Source organism: Sordaria macrospora, chromosome 4, assembly GCF_033870435.1.
Source record: "Sordaria macrospora chromosome 4, complete sequence".
Lineage (NCBI taxonomy): Eukaryota > Fungi > Ascomycota > Sordariomycetes > Sordariales > Sordariaceae > Sordaria > Sordaria macrospora.
In genome coordinates this window covers 4,378,297-4,395,512 of record NC_089374.1, presented here as the reverse complement: position 1 = coordinate 4,395,512, position 17,216 = coordinate 4,378,297, and the positions used below count along the sequence as shown (strand labels likewise).

The following is a 17,216-nucleotide window of genomic DNA, read 5'->3' as shown; positions in this document are numbered from 1 at the left end:
CCTGAATGTTGAACGTTCCAATGATACTATCAACGTATGCAGGACGTCCTATGTGTGGCTGGGAGCGCAATTACAGACTAACCTCCGGAGAACATCCGGCAGGCTTTAGGCCGCTACATACAGCAAATAGTGCGTTTGGATAACCCGTAACTGCATCCAGGTCTAAGCGATTCCGGAGCCATTTGAGCGATCCGTCACATTGGTGTAACAGCTTCCTAGATTGGCCTAGCTAGGATGTCGAGGCAACTCGTTGAGGCGGCTGGGACTTTCTTTGGATTTAAAAGCATCCTCAGTCGCAAGGAGTTCGTTCTCCAACTAGCTAGACTTCTTGCACTCTTGTCTCCCCTTCATCTTCGTTCCATCCCCTCACTTGGCGAAACAAGCACACAACAGAGGACTTGACAGACAGCACCTTTCAGCTATGAGTACCCCTTTGAAGAGGAAGCCCCAATCGCCAGCATCTGGGTCCCCGGATGTAGCCAAAGCAAAGACCTCAACTACCGGCGCTACATCCCCTGGACCCGCATCTCCCGGTGCGGCACCGCCTGATCCGGCATCTCCTACTGCGAGGACAAAGTCGCCGACACCTGCCGGTGAATCTTCGGTGATTGAGCCAACTGTGCCCCTCCCTGGCTCACACTGGCTTCAGCAAGGCCTTCCGGAGCAGGACGATAATGATGCAGACTCAACCGTAGGAAGTGATATTGACAGTTCGACTGCTTCTATTTCTTCGAGCATCCTCAACTACCGTACCATCAACGGCCGCACCTATCACAGCGATTCGGTAACCGACGGAGAGTATTGGGCTCCTAACGACCCTAAGCATATCGAAGCTCTGGATCTATATTATCATGCCGCCGATATGATGCTTGGTGGAAAGTTGCATCGGGCACCGCTCATTGAGGGTAAACTCGAGAATGCCATCGATATCGGTACAGGCTCAGGACTGTGGGCAATCGACTTTGCCGATAAGTACGCCAAGTGTATCGTGGTGGGAACGGATATTTCGCCTGTCCAACCTAGTTGGGTGCCGCCCAATCTCCAGTTCTTGATCGATGATGCTACTAAGGAATGGACACACCGGGAAAACCATTTTGATTATATTCATATGCAATTCCTCAACGGGGCCTTTGGAGACTTGAAGCGAGTCTATGATGAAGCGTTTCGGTGTTGCAAGCCTGGCGGCTGGTTCGAACATGTCGATTCGTCGGTCATACTTGGGTGTGACGATGGCACTCTCCAAGACCATCACGCACTGGCGCAGTGGGGTAAATTGTACAATACGGCCGCCAAGAAGCTTGGGAGAATTATGACGACGGCTGATGATGGTTTGATGGAGAAGACGATGAGAGACGCCGGCTTTGTGAACATCAAGGTCGTGGATCTGAAGGTATGAGCGCTGGTCAATACTCCATCCCAAGGCTCGAGGGAGTTGCTCAATAGCACATGCTACCCTAGCGACTGACCATCACACCCAAGAGCACTCGCGCTCAAAACTTGTGCGCTAACTTGTGTTTTAGATGCCATTTTCCCCTTGGCCACAAGACCCGAAGGGAAAGGAGATTGGTCTCTATTGCTCCGTGACAGTCTCTTCGGACGTTGAAGGTCTTATCCAGTACATGTTTGGAAATGTGTTGGGGTGGTCGCAAGAGCAGATAACTGTGTATGCTGCTCACGTACGCCGTGAGCTGAAAGATACGAGGATACACGGATATGTAAAGTGGCAGGTGGTGTACGGTCAAAAGCCGGAATAGGGGCGAGTGCAGATAAAAAGGATGAAGGATATGAGGGTGTTCAGTGAGCGAAGGTCCAAAGTCGAGGCATGTGAGAAAATGTGCGGTTGTTGAGACTGGGGATGTTGGGCTGGAGACGCACGGCGACCGATAAAGTTTGTCGTGTGCGGGGTTGTGAGGATTGAACTCCAAATCGGAAAAGGGCTTGGATAGACCGATTTCAATTTTTTTGCAATTGGGGAGAGCCCAAAACACATTCTGGGAAGTGAAATGAAGTCGAGACCTGTGAAGTTGAGAGCATGAAGTTTGTCCAGTAGCCAAGTGGGTCTGTCGTTAACATCTACTGTGAGATGCCAGCGGTCTTTTAAGGTGCACCTAAAATATATATTATAGTTTTACCTGCTGCTTCAACAACCAATTCAGGGCCGCTGGTCTAGTGGTATGATTCTCGCTTAGGGTTCAATCCTGAGCATTCTTGCGAGAGGTCCCGGGTTCAATCCCCGGGTGGCCCCAAATTTTTCTCTCCTACGTTTTTTGTTCTTTATCTTTTTGGGCATCTTGGAAACATCACGCATCTTTCTATTCCGTCTCTCTCGCCAGGTACTCTCTCTCATATTCTGTATAGCACGACATAACTATGCCTTTTAAAATACTCGGTTCGTTTGTTCGTGAGCTGATGACCAAGGATGACAGACGCGACGTTGGATGATCTGCAGCTTCCTAGCTCCCGAGTACCACATTTACACTACAAGGGACGTATACCTTGGTTCGAGGCACAACATGGAAAGAATATTCAGTAGACCGCTGCGTTATCGGATTTCTAGTTCTTACCTGCAAAAGGAACTTTGGCTTTCGATTGCAAGTATCATCTACCACTGAAGGACGCTACTCCCCGATTTATTTACATCTTCTCTTGGCATCCCTCTCCAGCGAACCGTGAGCATACTGGAACGGTATGTCAGCTATCTTACACGCGATACCGCTCCCGTCAAAAATGCCATAGGAGGAAGGAGGGCTGTTTATTTTCAAAACCTCAGCGGATGATGATGCGATCCAGGTCGCTCGGTCCTAATGATAACGTCGGCGGGAGAAACCACACCGTTCACGGTCGCAGTTGCGGTCGCGATTTTGTTGCTGAAAATATTGGGTCAATGCCGGATGCTGGAACATATCACAACACCCATGACTTCCACACCGCTGCACATGAGGCATGGCCGGTACCATCTATGACCGCTAAAACAGCGGATGGAGATGGGGAGAATGATAGATCGAATGACAACCAATCGCCGAGGCCTCACGTCCATTACCCATACGACAACTCAATGGGCACCACCCCGCTTCTCATGGACACTCTGTCCACTGCTTCCAATGCGGACCTTCCCAGCGTCTGCCGTCGTTCGACCGTTCGATCTGGTATTTTCAAGACCGTCGATGACTTCCAAGACTTTGATGTTGGTGGGCCTGGCTGGCACCGTACGCAGATATCCTACAACCAACTTCTCAGATGTGATGCTAAAATGATTTTCTACAGCCGGCGCAGAACCAGGGCTAGACCCCAAGAAGGCAGACGGAGGACATGCCTCAATGTCTACTCTTAGTGCGCCATGTGATATCACAGTTGTCGACTTCTCACATCATCGCCTTGCCACACATAGGCGTGATAACGAAACACTCGCCGCGTTCATGAACCTGCCCCAGCCGGAATGGGTCAAATGCCGCTGGGTCAACGTCAATGGCCTGAGTTGGGATGTAATCCAGTTACTAGGCCGGGACAAGAGTGCTCCAGAAACTTGTTCACGTACAGGATTCAGATTCCGAAGACAGTGATTCGGAGTACGTCGATAGCGACAAAGCGAAAGGCAACGGGAGAAAAAGTGAATGGGGTGGCAATGGCGGTCCAAACCTCTATAGCCGCTTGAAAGAATATCTCACCCGTACAAGACATGATCCTCCGGACCGAAGGCTCGAGAGGTGAAGTCCTAATCTACCAGGTAATCTTCGAGACCAGACCGGCCCCTACCCAACCTCCTTCCGCCATCCAAAACTTCGCGGGCTTCGGACACTACAGACATACCACTCGAGATTTGATGAGCCACGCACACATTACATGCAGCAACACTCAGCCTTAGTGTCTAGGCATCTTGTCGTTGCCTGCGAACAAGTCGCAATGTTCGTCACTCACGATAACACCATCATCAGTTTCTTCGAGAGTTCAGCGGTAGACGTTGAAACTCCCATCATCCGCCGCCAGACCAGGGACACCATCGTTCGGCAATCTTGTGACGCTTCCATGGTCGGCCAGGCTATCATCAATGCCATCATCGACCTAGCGATGCCGGTGATTACGTGTTATACCGAAGTTATTGGCGATCTCGAGCTTGACATGCTTACCAAGCTCAACATCAAGCATACCAAGAGCCTTTACATTCTCGTCACCGAAATGAACAAGATGCTAGGCTTCATAAACCCGGTAATCACTCTCATTAACGCTCTCCGCGACCACAAAACGAAAATGCTACAATACGTAGCAACCAGGAATCTCCAAGACCCGAGCCATGGCGTCATCATCACACCGACAACCTACATTTACCTTGGGGACGTCCTTGATCACTGCCTCTTAATCACCGAGTCACTGAATCAGCTGAAAGGCTCGGCTGAGGGCATGATTGACCTCATCTTCAACACCATACCGGCGAACCAGAACGAGTCCATGAAGCAACTTACAATAGTCACCATTATCTTTCTTCCCCTGACCTTTATTACCGACTACTTTGGTCAAAACTTTGACCAATTTCCCGGGCCGGGTTGCTCCGTTGACCACTTGTAGGTGACACTGACACAGGATACCTCTAGCAGTTACCGCTCTGCTAATATCGAACGAATAGCTGGAAAATTGCGGTTCCCGTGGTGTTGGCTACAGGCCTCCTGCTACTGGCACAGGCCATTTACGAATATTGCAAGTCGTGGGCGCAACAGCTCCGTATCGGACGGTTGAAAAGGGTGCGGAAGAGACGCCGAGAAAAGAACCGAGTATAGATATAGACCTACCCGCTTACGGCCATTCGGTAAATAATCACGGTCTACTATTCTTTGTCAGCCCTTCTCACGTGTATCGATATATGTTGCCTACAATGGCACGCAACGTGCACGGCCTAAGTTCAGCATCAATAAAAACCCCCATCAAGGTCTAACGCACGACCTTTCAAGTTCTCATGGATGCACTTACCGACCTCAAGCACTGCCGTGCGGGGCAGAATTGAAGCGGAAGAAGTGATTTAGGCGGCGGTACAAGTGCTACTCTGGCCACTTCGTTTGCGGGCAGATACCGCATATGAAGCGTTTGGTCCCGTTCGACTGTCAAGACCTAACCCAGTCATATCCATCGTGGGATTTTCCAGTCGGACTCATCGTGCCTTCAAGTCAGAAAGGAACTCACCCATACCGACAGGTGCAGACCGAGTCGCAGAAAGAGCAAATAAAATGACACCAAATGCAGGACCGACCGAGGCCCACGAGCATAGCTCTGGCCCGTCCAACTTAATGGATCAAGCACAGCTGCTGTATGTCGATGGCCGATACCAACCCAGCTCAGACGGCGCTACCTTCCTTGTGAACAACCCAATGACCAGCCATCGCATATACAATTGCGCATCAGCTTCCGTCGACGACTACAGCCTCGCCATCGAGAACGCCCACGAGGCATATCAGTCATGGTCCAAAACAGGTCCTACCGCTAGACGGATGATCTTCTTGAAGGCTGCGGGTATACTCGAGTCGTATCTACACCGGGATGCTGGTGAGATAATGTCACAGGAGATATCGGCGCCAGATTACTGGGTGAAGATCAACATCCACTCCACCGCCGGAACACTGAGGGAAGTCGCCGGTCTGGCCACTCAAATACGAGGCGAAGTCATCCCGACAGACCGCCCCGGGACAACGGCATTCATGGAGAGGCAGCCAGTTGGGGTCGTGTTTGGGATAGCTCCCTGGAATGCTCCCGTAGGTGATGTAAAGCGTGCTTTCGAACTGGGTATCCTTTGGGAAGCGCTGACAAGTATCAATAGGTGAATCTCACGGCAAGGGCTATCGCCTGTCCTCTCATCTGCAGGAACACAGTCGTGTTGAAGCCATCTGAGTACAGCCCCAAGAGCCAGCATCTAGTTGTGCGAGCCTTGGCCGCCGCCGGACTGCCGCTAGGATGCCTGAACTTCCTCCCCACGAGCCCCAAGAGAACACCGCAGGTGACCGAGTTTGCCGTAAAGCACCCAAAGGTTCTCCGGGTCACCTTTACTGGAAGCGACCGGGTGGGAAGAATCATCGGCGGTTGGGCAGCCGAATGTGTAAAGCAGTGCATCTTGGAGCTGGGCGGCAATGCACCGGTTCTTGTCTTTGACGATGCCAACATCGATGAGGCTGTTGAGGCTGTGGTGTTCGGCGCTTGGTCATAGAGTGGGCAGATTTGCATGTCGACAGAACGTGTGCTGCTTCACCGATCCATCAGCGAGAAGTTCAAAGCGAAACTTCTAGCTAAGGTCGCAACTGTGAAGACCGGGAACCATCTGGAGTATTTCGGCGTCTCGTTCTCGGGCCTCTTCACGCCGGCATCAGCGAGGCGCGTCATCGAACTGGTGAAGTCAGCAGTTCACGGCGGCGCGAAGCTGCTTGCGGGCGATGTGGAGATCACGGGCCCCAACAAGACCATTGTGAGGCCTCATATACTGGAAGGGTGAAGCGGCATATGGATATTGCGGAGCAGGAGTCGTTTGGTCCCGTCATGATCATCTCCGAATTCGAAACGGATGAGGAAGCAGTTGCGTTGGCCAACGATAGCGAGTTTTCACTCTGTGCAAGCGTTTTCTCGACGGATGTTGTCAGAGCACTTGACAATGCAAGGCAGGTTCGGGCAGGCGCTTGTCATATCAACGGGCCTACCGTATATGTTGAGGCAACTCTGCCGCAAGGAGGGACCGGTGGAAGCAGCGGTTATGGCCGGTTCAGTGGGATGCCGGGGTTGAGGCCTTCACAGAGAGGAAGATTGTTACCCTCGCTACATCCAAGCTGATATGCGTTCTGACGTAGTGCGAGTCATGACTTCTTGACCCCATCACACATGGCGGTATTAACGTTACAATGGGCTGATGCTTCCTGCCCACCGCCGTCAAGTGTAAGCAATGACTGACTCCGATGATTGACTGTTCATGTTGATAGACATAATTGTCGAGGCTTACGGAAATGCAGTGCCGGGTCGTAAAGCTGAGGCTGTTTCGGCCTTTTGCCATATGGGGCTTATTCATCCCCCAGGCTGTTCCCATACTCTAGCGCTTCAGCCGACCACCTGACGCTGGTGAATACGAGGACCCGACTAACGGCAATTGGTGCTTGGCTTGACTCCAGGTTCCATCAATGGGAGAGAAAACTTGGAAGGGCAGCCGGCTTGCATATCGGCACCATCCTAGTCTCCATTGGCGGCCACGACGGGATTTCCTATTGCGGTCACTGACGATCAAATACTGCAATGTCACTGGACGTTCAAGAGTGAAATCGGGAGGGCCAGGCCGACAACTGATGGACTTACAGTGTAACCGGAAAGGCTGGCGTGGTCGACCCTGCAGAAGCCTCCAGAGGAATCGTGCAGAATCGGCCTGCTCGGGATGAATAACTGCACAACCACGGCATAAACCACATGGGCCGATGCTGATCGATGTCAGCGCGGAGAAACATGTGCTGGCGGTCCAATCAAGCGCTCGGTTATGGAGAAGAGGAGGCTGACCAAGGGGCCCGGAAAGGTTACCTGAGATCGCTGCTACCGACGACAGTCTATCGGTCAGCGGTGCCACGGAATACAATACGAGACATTCCACCCAGAGACACTACCCATTGGGCACGTTGCTGCAAAGATGGACCCTCGGATGGGGTGGTAGTCAAGGATCTTGATGGTCCTACAGTGACACCAGCACGACCAGGTGGACCAGCTATGTAGTGATATAAAGTATCGAGTCGCCTCCCTCTGCTTTGTGTCCGATGGTGGTAGAACCTAGATCATCATCAGAATCTCACTCATCGATCTCAACATGACGAAATTCACTCTCATCGGCGCGGCTCTTCTTGCCCTCGGCAACAGCGCCGTGAACGCCTTGAACAGCTGTGGAGAGTCACAGTACGATCCTGCTCAGGTATGTCCTGAGGATTGAGACCCGAGTGCTGCTGGCCGAATCCATCCAACTAACACGTGGATGATAGTATGTCTGCTGGAGCGATCAGTTCCTCTGCCCCATCACGGCTGGCGAGCCCCTCTCGTTCTGCAACGGAGCGTGCTACAGCAAGTTCATGTACAAGTGCGAGAACAATGTCCTGAGCTTGTTGCCCGCTCACACTGGAACGCCCTTCACCCTCACCGTGTCGAATCCGACGTTGCCTATCGACGGCAAGCCCGTGACTGCCAGCGGCCTGCACCTGAGCCTTGCGGGCAACACCAGCACCTACTGCCCTGTCGAGGTGGTGGGGGCGGCGTGCCCTCCCGGCAACATCACAGCCTTTTTCGCCGGCAACGGCGGCCTCTCCATGGACACCATGGTTCCCGGCGGACAGCAAGCCTATCTCGGACCCGACTGGAACATGCACTACACCCAAGCTCACTCGGCCTACATTCCCGCGGGCAGCCTGACTCAGGGCTTTGGTGCGTATGAGGGCGGTGGTTTCGTCAATCTGAACGGCAACGGCTGGGGCTGGGTTGCTTGCCCTCCCCAGGCCTCTGGCGGTGGTGGTAGCGCATGGAACCTGGTGGGAAGAAACGAGACAAACGCGGCTAGCCTGACCGCCTGCACTCCCGTCAACCTCAAGATCAACCCTCTCCCGTCTGGAACTGTTGGTGCCTGGCAGTATGCTTAAGAAAGGGTTTCGAATATCGTCTTTCTAGGGAGGGGTCGTGTAGATAGGTTGGAATAGTGTCATTCTGTACCACGAGATCTACGACCGTGCTTCCGGTGTAATGTACTCGAAGAGTGAGTGTTTGCAGAACGACGCGTGGTGGCCGGCAGGCAATGGTATAGGTACAACAGCTGCTGTCTCGGAACTGCCGATGAGAAAACAGAACATTAGCAACGGCCAGGAGTGTTCCCAGAATCCCGCAATGAATAACCCTTGGACCTACAATATAGCCGAATGGCAATTGGGACTAATGATCTCTTCGTATTTCCTCACCGCCATCCGTGTATTGTATCGTCTTGGATCAGTCGGAAACTCTAGAATCAAGCCAGAGTAGGGGGCGTACCAAACATCGGTGGACAGCTTCGGGTTCGAGAGAGACAAGTACTCTATGGAAAACCAGCATTGACAACATGCGAGACGAAACGTTCCATCCGGCGAGACATTGTTGTTCGACGTAGAGTATGGTGGATCCGAACTTGGCGGCTTCTTGGTCTTCGGTCCTCGGTCAACATGTGGAAATACAACGTGGTGTTCCCAGCCTGGGGCGTCGTGCTGTGTACGGCAGTTGGCGAGACATGATTATGATCGCTCCGTGATTGGGGGTCTGATTCCCGGACCTGTGCTCGAAGATCCCGCCGTTGGTGAAGTAGTGCGTGGTAGGTTTTCTAACCGTCGGAAGTCGCGCCTTGTCAAACACAGGGCAGAGAGAGAGGCAGGAAACCAGCAAAGAGCCACCGCAAGAGTGGAAGTAAAATCGAAAAGTGGAAGGCGTGCTCCTGACGGGGAAGATGCCCGCCCAACTTGCCCAGGGGCGCAGGTTCTGGAGAAGGCGCTAACAGCCCTATGAGTGCCCCGCTAACTGATCCACGTCAACTCGCTTCATTATCTAGTATTGGTAGAACTTAGTCGAAAATTCATCATTCATTCAATCATTCCCTTAGGTACAGTACCTACCCTCACTACCGACACTGCAGGGGCAGCGGGTTACGCCTGTAAAACCCCACCAAGAGATACCCGACAAACAGTACACCTACGGCACTTCTCCCGTTTCAATGTTCATCCGTTGTCCACATATCTCACCTTGGCCAGAATAGCTCACGATGTCCCAGGTGAGGGCGGTTTCCATAGTCAGCACACCTTCATCGCAGAATTCTGCCCTCTCACACTGCTACCCAGCATGCGGCGACAAGACTGCAATGGGGTAGTATTTCGTTGAGATCATCCAGCGTCACCAAACCCATTCTCTCCAGCAAACTCAGCATTTAAGACTCTACCGTAGACTACATGAATAGCCGAAGCACACCAACAGGCTGCCATTTCCCGGCATTTGGTGGGGACTTATACGTTGACTGGTCCTCCTCCGACTGGCTGGCTTCACCTTTACACATGCAGGGCGCCCGACAACTATAGCAGATGAGGTTAGAGTTCACCGTTTGACCGTCCATCGTATCAGTACCGGCGGCTGCTTATGCCTCGATCAACAAAAGGCAAGAATTACAATAGCGGGACCGATGGCTTCTGGTGCTGGTATAAGACCATCGCCATGGATCTCGTCCGGTCGGCTCGGCCAAGGGACATTTCTGCTTCGACGCGAGGACTAGACCACCGGATACCAAGCACCACATCTGCCACCTGACTGCTGAAACCATGGCTTCACGCCGCGACGAAATTATAGCCTTGACCGAGAGGATCGAGGCCCTTATAGACGACTCTCAGACCGTTATCGGACTTAACAACGATCCGCTACGTCGGAGGCTCCGTGAAGCTGGAAGGAGGTTGAGCGCTGCCCTTGAAACCCCGGGAGATACAGCTCACCGAGTCATTTACTCGCCTCTGCATCTGGCCACCGCAAAGATTGGAGTCGACAAAGGCATTTTCAAGCTCCTGGCAGAAGCGGACGATGCTACTCCTACGGCTGAAGAGCTAGCCTAAAAGACGGATATCGATCCTGTCTTGATGAAGCGTTTGCTGCGCTACTATCAGGCCTTCAACTATATCCGCCAGCCGGCCGACAACCAATATGGAGCAACTACTGTTACCAAGTCCATAACTGGCTTTGCTCTGACCTCTGGGGCTGGGCTGTTCTATCATATGAACGCCCCGACATTCATGGCTTTGCCCAAATTTCTCGCCAAAAACAACTACCAGAACCCGAACGACATCTCAGATTGTCCCTTTCAGGTCGGCCACAATACCGACCTATCTCTGTTTCCCTGGTTTCAACAGCGACCAGAAATGGGCCCCGACTTCCTCAACTGGATGAACAGCCACTGCAGTGACCTGCCGCGATTCTATGACAGCTATGATATCAAACAGGAGCTGTGGCAGAATGCTGATGCAGATACAATCCTGTTTGTTGATGTTGGGGGAGCCCATGGACATCAAACTATTAGCCTCAAACAGAAATACCCCAACCAGCCAGGCCGCTTTATCCTCCAAGACCAAGGCTTTGTTGTTGACCAAGAAGGCCACGCCGTTGCCTGGCTTCGATGGCATAGGGGCTCAGGTTCATGATTTCTTCACTCCTCAGCCCCTTAAAGGTAGGTCATCAGCATCTCCACATAGCCTTTACGCTTTTTCGTCCAGAGCATGGCTGCTAACACCAAAATAACAGGTGCTCGGGCGTACTACTTCCGCAATGTCTTCCACGACTGGTCGAATGACATATGCGCCAAGATACTGGCGAACATCAGACCAGCAATGGCCGAGGACTCGGTCATCTTGATCGATGAGATTGTTCTGTCTGAGCGCGGCTCTATTTGGCGAGCCACTCAGTTTGACATTGCCATGCTGACTTTGTTGGGGGCATCGGACCGTACGGCTAATGAATGGCACACGGTGTTAGGTGAGGCCGGCTTCAAGATAAAGAAGATACGCCAGTATACGGAGGAATGTCAACATGGATTGATTGTCGCAGTTCCCAAGTGACGATAGCTAGTCAGCATACATAGCTTCAAGATAATTCACTCGTCAGAAGCTCTCCGAATTCCCATCTTGACCATGGATCATCTATCTTTGATGAGCCAAGATGTGCAGTCTGCACGGACATACATGGAAGGAAAGCCCTTCAAACGGGTAGAGAAATGCTCTTACTGCAGTGCCGCGAAGCAAGTAGTAAAATGGCATGTTCGCGACTTTCCCTTCTAAAGACTTTCCGCAATCTTTTTTTCGTCACTCTTCTACACCCGCGTATTAGAGAACTCATATTCATAACTAACCATCTCTTGCACGTTAACCATAGGAATTGAACTCTTCAATGGCAATAGCCGACACATCTGCATCACTCGTCACCACGCTCATGGCTGAGATATTGTCCGGTGCCACTCTTCTACTTTCACAGCTAAAATCGATGACCCTGTGGAGCGATTTCTCGAAGACATTGAGGAAGCCTAACGTGGCACAGAGCCATACACGCTCTCGCCGTCGGGCCAGTTGAAACCGCAAAGTGCAAATTATTACTTCACCGAACCAGAACCGGTTTTGTCGCCCATTCAGCCTGGGACAAACCCCTCGCTACTGACGAGAAGATGCGCGCCTGTGCTTGGTCCCGTCATGCCGAGATGCTCCCTGCCGTATCCAAGCTCGTTGACATGCTCAAGCGGTACCCCGACTCCTCTGAGCCACAGGATACGGCTCTCTCGCTGGCGTTTGGAGATACATTCTTTGGGTGCAAGGAGAGGCACCCGGAGAACATGGTCAATGTTGGGCAATTTGTTGATGCCCTCTCTGGTGGTAGCTCTGCCGATTCAGCGGAAAGCATTGCATGAGCCTACCCTTGGGAGACACTACCGAACGGAGCGCCGGTGGTCGATGTTGGCGGTGGCATCGGATCTGTTTCCGCTGCTATTGCACAGGTACATCCTCATTCAGGTTCCAGATGCAGAATTTTGAAGATCTGAGAGGCACGGCCGAGGAGTTGATGGAGAGCAAGGAAGTCAAGGATAGAGTCGAGTTTGTGCTGCGTAACTTCTTTGACCACCGACCGGAGCCAGCAAGTTGAGCCACTGTTTACTTCATGAGGAACATTCTCCATAACTGGTTTGACTTGTACTGCAGGCAGATTTTGAAGCCGATCGCGGAGGCTATGGGGAAGGAAAGTAGGATCGTCAATTGCGATATCGTCTTGCCACAGCCAAATTCGGTGCCCAGGACGCAGGACGTAATTACCATGGCACTGGTCTTGAAAATGGTATCTATGTTAAATGCGAAGGAGCTGTTTGCGAGTGCTGATAGCAGGCTTGAAATTTCCGACGTGGTAGGGAGGCCCCGAATGGGGATGGACAATCGGTGGAGGTCAGGGTGTCGCACTGAAAGTAAATGTATGTTATTATCCAGAAGAATACAAAAATTCAATACAAGAAATCTTTCACGGGGTCCCGTCTGAGGAGGCTCATTTCGGTGAGGAAAAACATGTTTTAAATTGGGCTAGATATGGGTTCTCTGAGCATCACCCTGATAACTCTGACCTACTACTCTGTCACTCCCAAGTCACTCTTCTCTTGATCATCCAACAGCCCCAGCGCTTGGCGCCGTGTTGGAGCATTTGGATCATAGTAAGGGACCTCAGCCAAAGACGTCACTCGGGTTCCGTGGCGGGGGTGTCTGCCACCATAATCCCAACTGGCGTTGTGGATGGTAATTCTGGCACGTTTCACTCGCGGGTAAGTTACTGTTCCCAAATACATATTCAAAAAACGAAAGATCACTCACCTGTTATCCCACAATGCGCTGGTCCCCGGTGTCCACTTGAAGCGCACTTGAATGTCGACATTCTTCTCATAGACATCATACAAGTAGTTCAAGATCACATCGCTTTCGGCCTTATCAAGCCCCACGATCCTTACCGTCATGGATCGATTCACCCACAACGCCTTCCACCCTGTGGCCGGATGAACTCGCACAAGCGGGTGCGTGCGCTCGATGTACTTGGGCCCGGCATTTGGATCCTCTCGATCAAGATATGGGTGTGCAGAGCGGTACACGGCATACTTGCCGTCGATGATCTTGCGGAACTCAGGCGACAGCTTCTCATAAGCGCTGTAGCCAGACGCCCAGAGCGTGTCCCCACCGGTAGGAGGCACCGTGTCGTTGTGCAAATGGGTGATACCCGCCGGTTGGCGCTCATGGACGAGATCGCTGTGCCAATTCGAGGCACCGCCAGGACGACGAAAGTCGGCCGGTCTCTCCAATGTGAAGAGATCCGGCCAGATGACGGTCACGCCTGGGATGCCGGGCACTTGGGGGGTTTGGGGATGAACTTCAACCTCGCCGAACCACTCCCCCAGATCCTTCTGTTGCTGTGGAGTGAGATCCTGGTTGCGGAAGAAGACGACGCTCCGCTCGGCGATGAGGAGCGCTAGCTCATCCCGCTGCTCTGGGGTGAGGTCCTTGAGTTGAAGACCTTCGATTTCGGTCCCGATGTGTGTGGTCAAGTCGGTCACCTTGGTTGTTGCCGAGAGGAGATTCTTCTTTGACTTGTCTGCTCGAGCACCTGCGTCTTCGTAAGGTCGCTCCTCGTTGCGAATCTTGTAGACATCTTGAAGGTAGAGAGGAACGGATGGCCGGTATGGGTAACCCTTGGAGAGGTCAATTCCAGCTTTGGTAAGACGTTGACGTGCTGGCTCCGGAAGAGGGAGAGTCTCCTTTCTGGGTTCAATCGTGTCAACGATGGTCTCAAGAATCGCTGCTGGCGCCATGTTGTGGATGGACTTGGGAGATATTGTGCTTTATCAAAGGGGTGGTAAATGTGGTAAGTGTCTTGGTAAGTGTCTTGGTAAGTCAAGTATCGACGTCTTCTTGGCCTATGACTCCTCTGCCTATTCTCTTTTGTGGATATACTGCATGTTTTATGTCTCTCACAGTCCAGGAGTCAGACTCACTCACTAGTAACCAACGTATAATCGTTTCTCCAGAAGTCGTGCATCCTGCTAGTCAAATTGGGACAAGTATCACACCGACCGAGGTGTGATTATCAAGCAAAAGATCTTGATTACAATTGTGATTGCTACCCTTATCTATGGCCAAATCTGTTTTCGTTATTGCGGGATTGAAGACACATACATGCTCGTCGTGAGGGGTTCACCTCTATCGTGATGTCTTTTTGAAGCCTCCAGTATATCAGTTGGGAAAGCGACAATGCAATGTGTCCCAATGAACAAAGAGCATGGGCTGGTATCCAATCGGTGGTTTTACAACATATGCGACGGGAACGGGTTAGGATGTCTGATATGCCCAAATGGTTGGTGCCCTCCTTTGATCTCATCTTGCGCCATCCGCTGGGGTGGATTGTGTGCTCTGCTGCATTTGAACACTTGCACCATCAACAATTATCTCCGCCAACCCCATCGGGTTTATGCACCAAAACATCCATGGAACAACCAACACGGGAATAAAGTCTGGGTCTGGACTAGACTTCACCCCCACGCAGAGCAAGTGATGGACTAGCCATAGCAACACCGAAGCCCATGGCACCTTTTCTCGACCCGGTGGCGATGCCTGCTACTCATGGCTGTTGATATGGACACAAAAGGACTCCAAAATAACCAAGACCCTCGAGGTCGTACCCGTCAGCCTCATGACAATACTGGCATTGTCGTCCGAGCAACATGTCGAAAACCCCAGTGTCCGACGCCGTCACCAAGGACGATATCCAGGGTCCATCCAGTTCGATCAAAGGTTCCAGCCATGAGTACAACTCAGATTCACAATCAACTGAGCCCGTGCAAGGAAAGCCAAAGAGGAGTTGGCGGTCTTACCTCTGGGATACATTGGACAAGTCTCCCGAAGAAAGGCGCTTCCTGTTCAAGCTCGATGCGGTGATTCTGACTCTGGCGTCTCTGGGATACTTCATCAAGTATCTTGACCAAGTCAACATCACCAATGCCTTCGTGTCCGGAATGAAGGAGGATCTGAAGCTGTTTGGCAGTGAGTTGAACTACATGCAGACATGCTGGACGGTGGGATATGTCATTGGCGAGATTCCAAGGTGAGCCACAACTCTCGATTCCTTCTTTGCAGCCCCCAGACTAGTGCTAACGATATGATAGCAATCTCTTGCTGACTCGCATCCGGCCGTCCATCTGGATCCCGGCTTGCGAGGTTGTATGGGCAATTTTGACCATCTTGCTCGCTAAATGCAAGACCACGACCCAGATCTACGTCTTGCGTTTCTTCATCGGCCTGACTGAGAGTGTCTTCTACCCGGGCATGCAGTACATCATCGGCTCATGGTACCGCAAAGACGAGCTGGCAAAGCGATCCTGCATCTTCCACGCCAGCGGCGCCATAGGTACCATGTTCTCCGGGTATCTCATGGCCGCAGTCCACAAGAACCTAGCCGGCGTCGGAGGATTCAAAGGCTGGCAGTGGCTCTTCATCATCGACACGGTCATTTCGCTGCCCATCGCCATCTCAGGCTTCTTCCTCATGCCAGACCTGCCCGAGATTACCAAAGCGTGGTACTTCTCCGCGGACGAGATCGCCCTAGCAAAGGAACGCATGCGTCTCGAAGGTCGTGCTACCAGATCTCCATACACCAAAGCCAAGTTCAAGAAGATCTTCTCCAGTTGGCACATCTATCTCCTCACTGCACTCTACATCTTCTTCAACAATGGTAATGGAGCCTCCGGCCAACCTGCGTTCCAGCTGTGGCTCAAGTCTAAGGGACACTCCATTACCGAGATCAACACATATCCGACCATCACAGCCGCCATCACCGTAATCACAACGCTCATTTACGCATGGACGTCTGATACCGTGTTTCGCGGCGCTAGATGGCCGCCCATTATCTTTTCAGGTCTGGTGAACATCGTGATATACTCCAGTCTAGCAGCGTGGGATATCCCGGACGGTTGGAAATGGGCCTGCTTTTTGCTGGCAGGCTTTGGCGGTGGTATCAGCGGGCTGACGTTTGCTTGGGCGCATGAAATTTGCGGCGACGATAACGAGGAAAGAGCGCTGGTGACGGGTACCATGAATGAGATGGCCTATGTCATTCAGGCGTGGTTGCCCTTGTTGATTTGGCAGCAGGTGGAGGCGCCGGTGTACCACAAGGGATATATGACGTCGATTTTCATCGCGGTTGCCATGATAGCCACTGCGTTCTTGATTAGGTTTTTACATCACAAGGAAAGAGCGAAGAAGCTGATCGCGGAAGAGCAAAACGCTTGAACTGGCTGATGGCGGATAGGTAACAGAGATTCGGACAATAATTGATTCACATGGCAATTTGGAACTTTCCGTAAAGTGTGAAGGATAGAATGAGAAAGTGCAAATCAATTATCCGTCAGTGTTGACTTGGCCATATCGTGCTGTAAACAATCGACGGGACATGTTTAGCCAACTGAGGCCTTCTGATTGCTCGATCTGCTGTTGGAATGGCATCTCGTCATTCAAGGGAATATGATGTGAGGTCGTTGTGCGGGGGTCACTGGTCAGCTGTATCATTGTCGGCTTTTATTTGATAACAACCACCCGTCGTCTATTGATACGCAATCCGATGGGAGATTACGTGCTTTGTTAATCGTTCCTGAATGAGACGACTTGACGGACGCG

At 51.9% G+C, this 17,216-nt stretch overlaps 8 protein-coding genes and 1 non-coding gene across 9 annotated transcripts; 8 read left to right on the top strand and 1 right to left on the bottom strand.

Annotated features, from left to right (window-relative positions):
• The first annotated feature begins 95 nt into the window (after positions 1-95).
• SMAC4_02092 (uncharacterized protein) lies at positions 96-2,153 on the top strand. Its single transcript, XM_003350331.2, has 2 exons — positions 96-1,390; positions 1,521-2,153. The coding sequence occupies exons 1-2, from the start codon at positions 422-424 to the stop codon at positions 1,752-1,754; spliced, it is 1,203 nt and encodes a 400-aa protein (XP_003350379.1). The 5' UTR covers positions 96-421; the 3' UTR covers positions 1,755-2,153.
• A 2-nt stretch (positions 2,154-2,155) lies between these two features.
• On the top strand, positions 2,156-2,245 carry SMAC4_13679. The gene is given in 2 exon segments: positions 2,156-2,191; positions 2,210-2,245. It is a non-coding gene; the product is annotated as a tRNA-Pro (tRNA).
• An 82-nt stretch (positions 2,246-2,327) lies between these two features.
• On the top strand, positions 2,328-4,560 carry SMAC4_02093 (uncharacterized protein; the record flags this gene model as incomplete). The annotated part of the gene is made up of 4 exons (XM_003350332.2): positions 2,328-3,206; positions 3,265-3,482; positions 3,538-3,566; positions 3,933-4,560. The coding sequence occupies exons 1-4, from the start codon at positions 2,774-2,776 to the stop codon at positions 4,558-4,560; spliced, it is 1,308 nt and encodes a 435-aa protein (XP_003350380.2). The 5' UTR covers positions 2,328-2,773.
• Positions 4,561-5,213: 653 nt separating this feature from the next.
• Positions 5,214-6,466, top strand: SMAC4_12591 (uncharacterized protein; the record flags this gene model as incomplete). Its single annotated transcript, XM_003350333.1, has 3 exons — positions 5,214-5,735; positions 5,801-6,177; positions 6,238-6,466. The coding sequence occupies 3 exons, from the start codon at positions 5,214-5,216 to the stop codon at positions 6,464-6,466; spliced, it is 1,128 nt and encodes a 375-aa protein (XP_003350381.1).
• A 1,307-nt stretch (positions 6,467-7,773) lies between these two features.
• SMAC4_02094 (uncharacterized protein) lies at positions 7,774-8,787 on the top strand. Its single transcript, XM_003350334.2, has 2 exons — positions 7,774-7,909; positions 7,977-8,787. The coding sequence occupies exons 1-2, from the start codon at positions 7,808-7,810 to the stop codon at positions 8,622-8,624; spliced, it is 750 nt and encodes a 249-aa protein (XP_003350382.1). The 5' UTR covers positions 7,774-7,807; the 3' UTR covers positions 8,625-8,787.
• Positions 8,788-10,135: 1,348 nt separating this feature from the next.
• Positions 10,136-10,595, top strand: SMAC4_02095 (uncharacterized protein; the record flags this gene model as incomplete). Its single annotated transcript, XM_003350335.2, has 1 exon — positions 10,136-10,595. The coding sequence occupies exon 1, from the start codon at positions 10,311-10,313 to the stop codon at positions 10,593-10,595; it is 285 nt and encodes a 94-aa protein (XP_003350383.1). The 5' UTR covers positions 10,136-10,310.
• Positions 10,596-10,619: 24 nt separating this feature from the next.
• On the top strand, positions 10,620-12,430 carry SMAC4_02096 (uncharacterized protein; the record flags this gene model as incomplete). The annotated part of the gene is made up of 4 exons (XM_003350336.1): positions 10,620-11,014; positions 11,082-11,203; positions 11,278-11,508; positions 12,159-12,430. The coding sequence occupies 4 exons, from the start codon at positions 10,620-10,622 to the stop codon at positions 12,428-12,430; spliced, it is 1,020 nt and encodes a 339-aa protein (XP_003350384.1).
• A 123-nt stretch (positions 12,431-12,553) lies between these two features.
• SMAC4_12729 (uncharacterized protein) lies at positions 12,554-14,636 on the bottom strand. The gene is made up of 2 exons (XM_024655620.2): positions 13,374-14,636; positions 12,554-13,304 (listed from the first exon to the last, which is right to left on the bottom strand). The coding sequence occupies exons 1-2, from the start codon at positions 14,357-14,359 to the stop codon at positions 13,133-13,135; spliced, it is 1,158 nt and encodes a 385-aa protein (XP_024511495.2). The 5' UTR covers positions 14,360-14,636; the 3' UTR covers positions 12,554-13,132.
• Positions 14,637-15,013: 377 nt separating this feature from the next.
• On the top strand, positions 15,014-17,165 carry SMAC4_02097 (uncharacterized protein). The gene is made up of 2 exons (XM_003350337.2): positions 15,014-15,648; positions 15,710-17,165. Exons 1-2 carry the CDS (start codon positions 15,269-15,271, stop codon positions 16,830-16,832), a joined length of 1,503 nt encoding a protein of 500 aa, XP_003350385.1. The 5' UTR covers positions 15,014-15,268; the 3' UTR covers positions 16,833-17,165.
• The last annotated feature ends 51 nt before the right edge of the window (positions 17,166-17,216 follow it).

Bases quoted from the DNA above. Each gene is read 5' to 3' on its own strand.
- SMAC4_02092 (XM_003350331.2), top strand. From the start codon at position 422: ATGAGTACCCCTTTGAAGAGGAAGCCCCAATCGCCAGCATCTGGGTCC. The intron at 1,391-1,520 runs GTATGAGCGCTG...CTTGTGTTTTAG, and splicing joins TCAAGGTCGTGGATCTGAAG to ATGCCATTTTCCCCTTGGCC.
- SMAC4_02094 (XM_003350334.2), top strand. From the start codon at position 7,808: ATGACGAAATTCACTCTCATCGGCGCGGCTCTTCTTGCCCTCGGCAAC. The intron at 7,910-7,976 runs GTATGTCCTGAG...CGTGGATGATAG, and splicing joins CACAGTACGATCCTGCTCAG to TATGTCTGCTGGAGCGATCA.
- SMAC4_12729 (XM_024655620.2), bottom strand. From the start codon at position 14,359: ATGGCGCCAGCAGCGATTCTTGAGACCATCGTTGACACGATTGAACCC. The intron at 13,305-13,373 runs GTGAGTGATCTT...GAAACGTGCCAG, and splicing joins AGCGCATTGTGGGATAACAG to AATTACCATCCACAACGCCA.
- SMAC4_02097 (XM_003350337.2), top strand. From the start codon at position 15,269: ATGTCGAAAACCCCAGTGTCCGACGCCGTCACCAAGGACGATATCCAG. The intron at 15,649-15,709 runs GTGAGCCACAAC...ACGATATGATAG, and splicing joins GTCATTGGCGAGATTCCAAG to CAATCTCTTGCTGACTCGCA.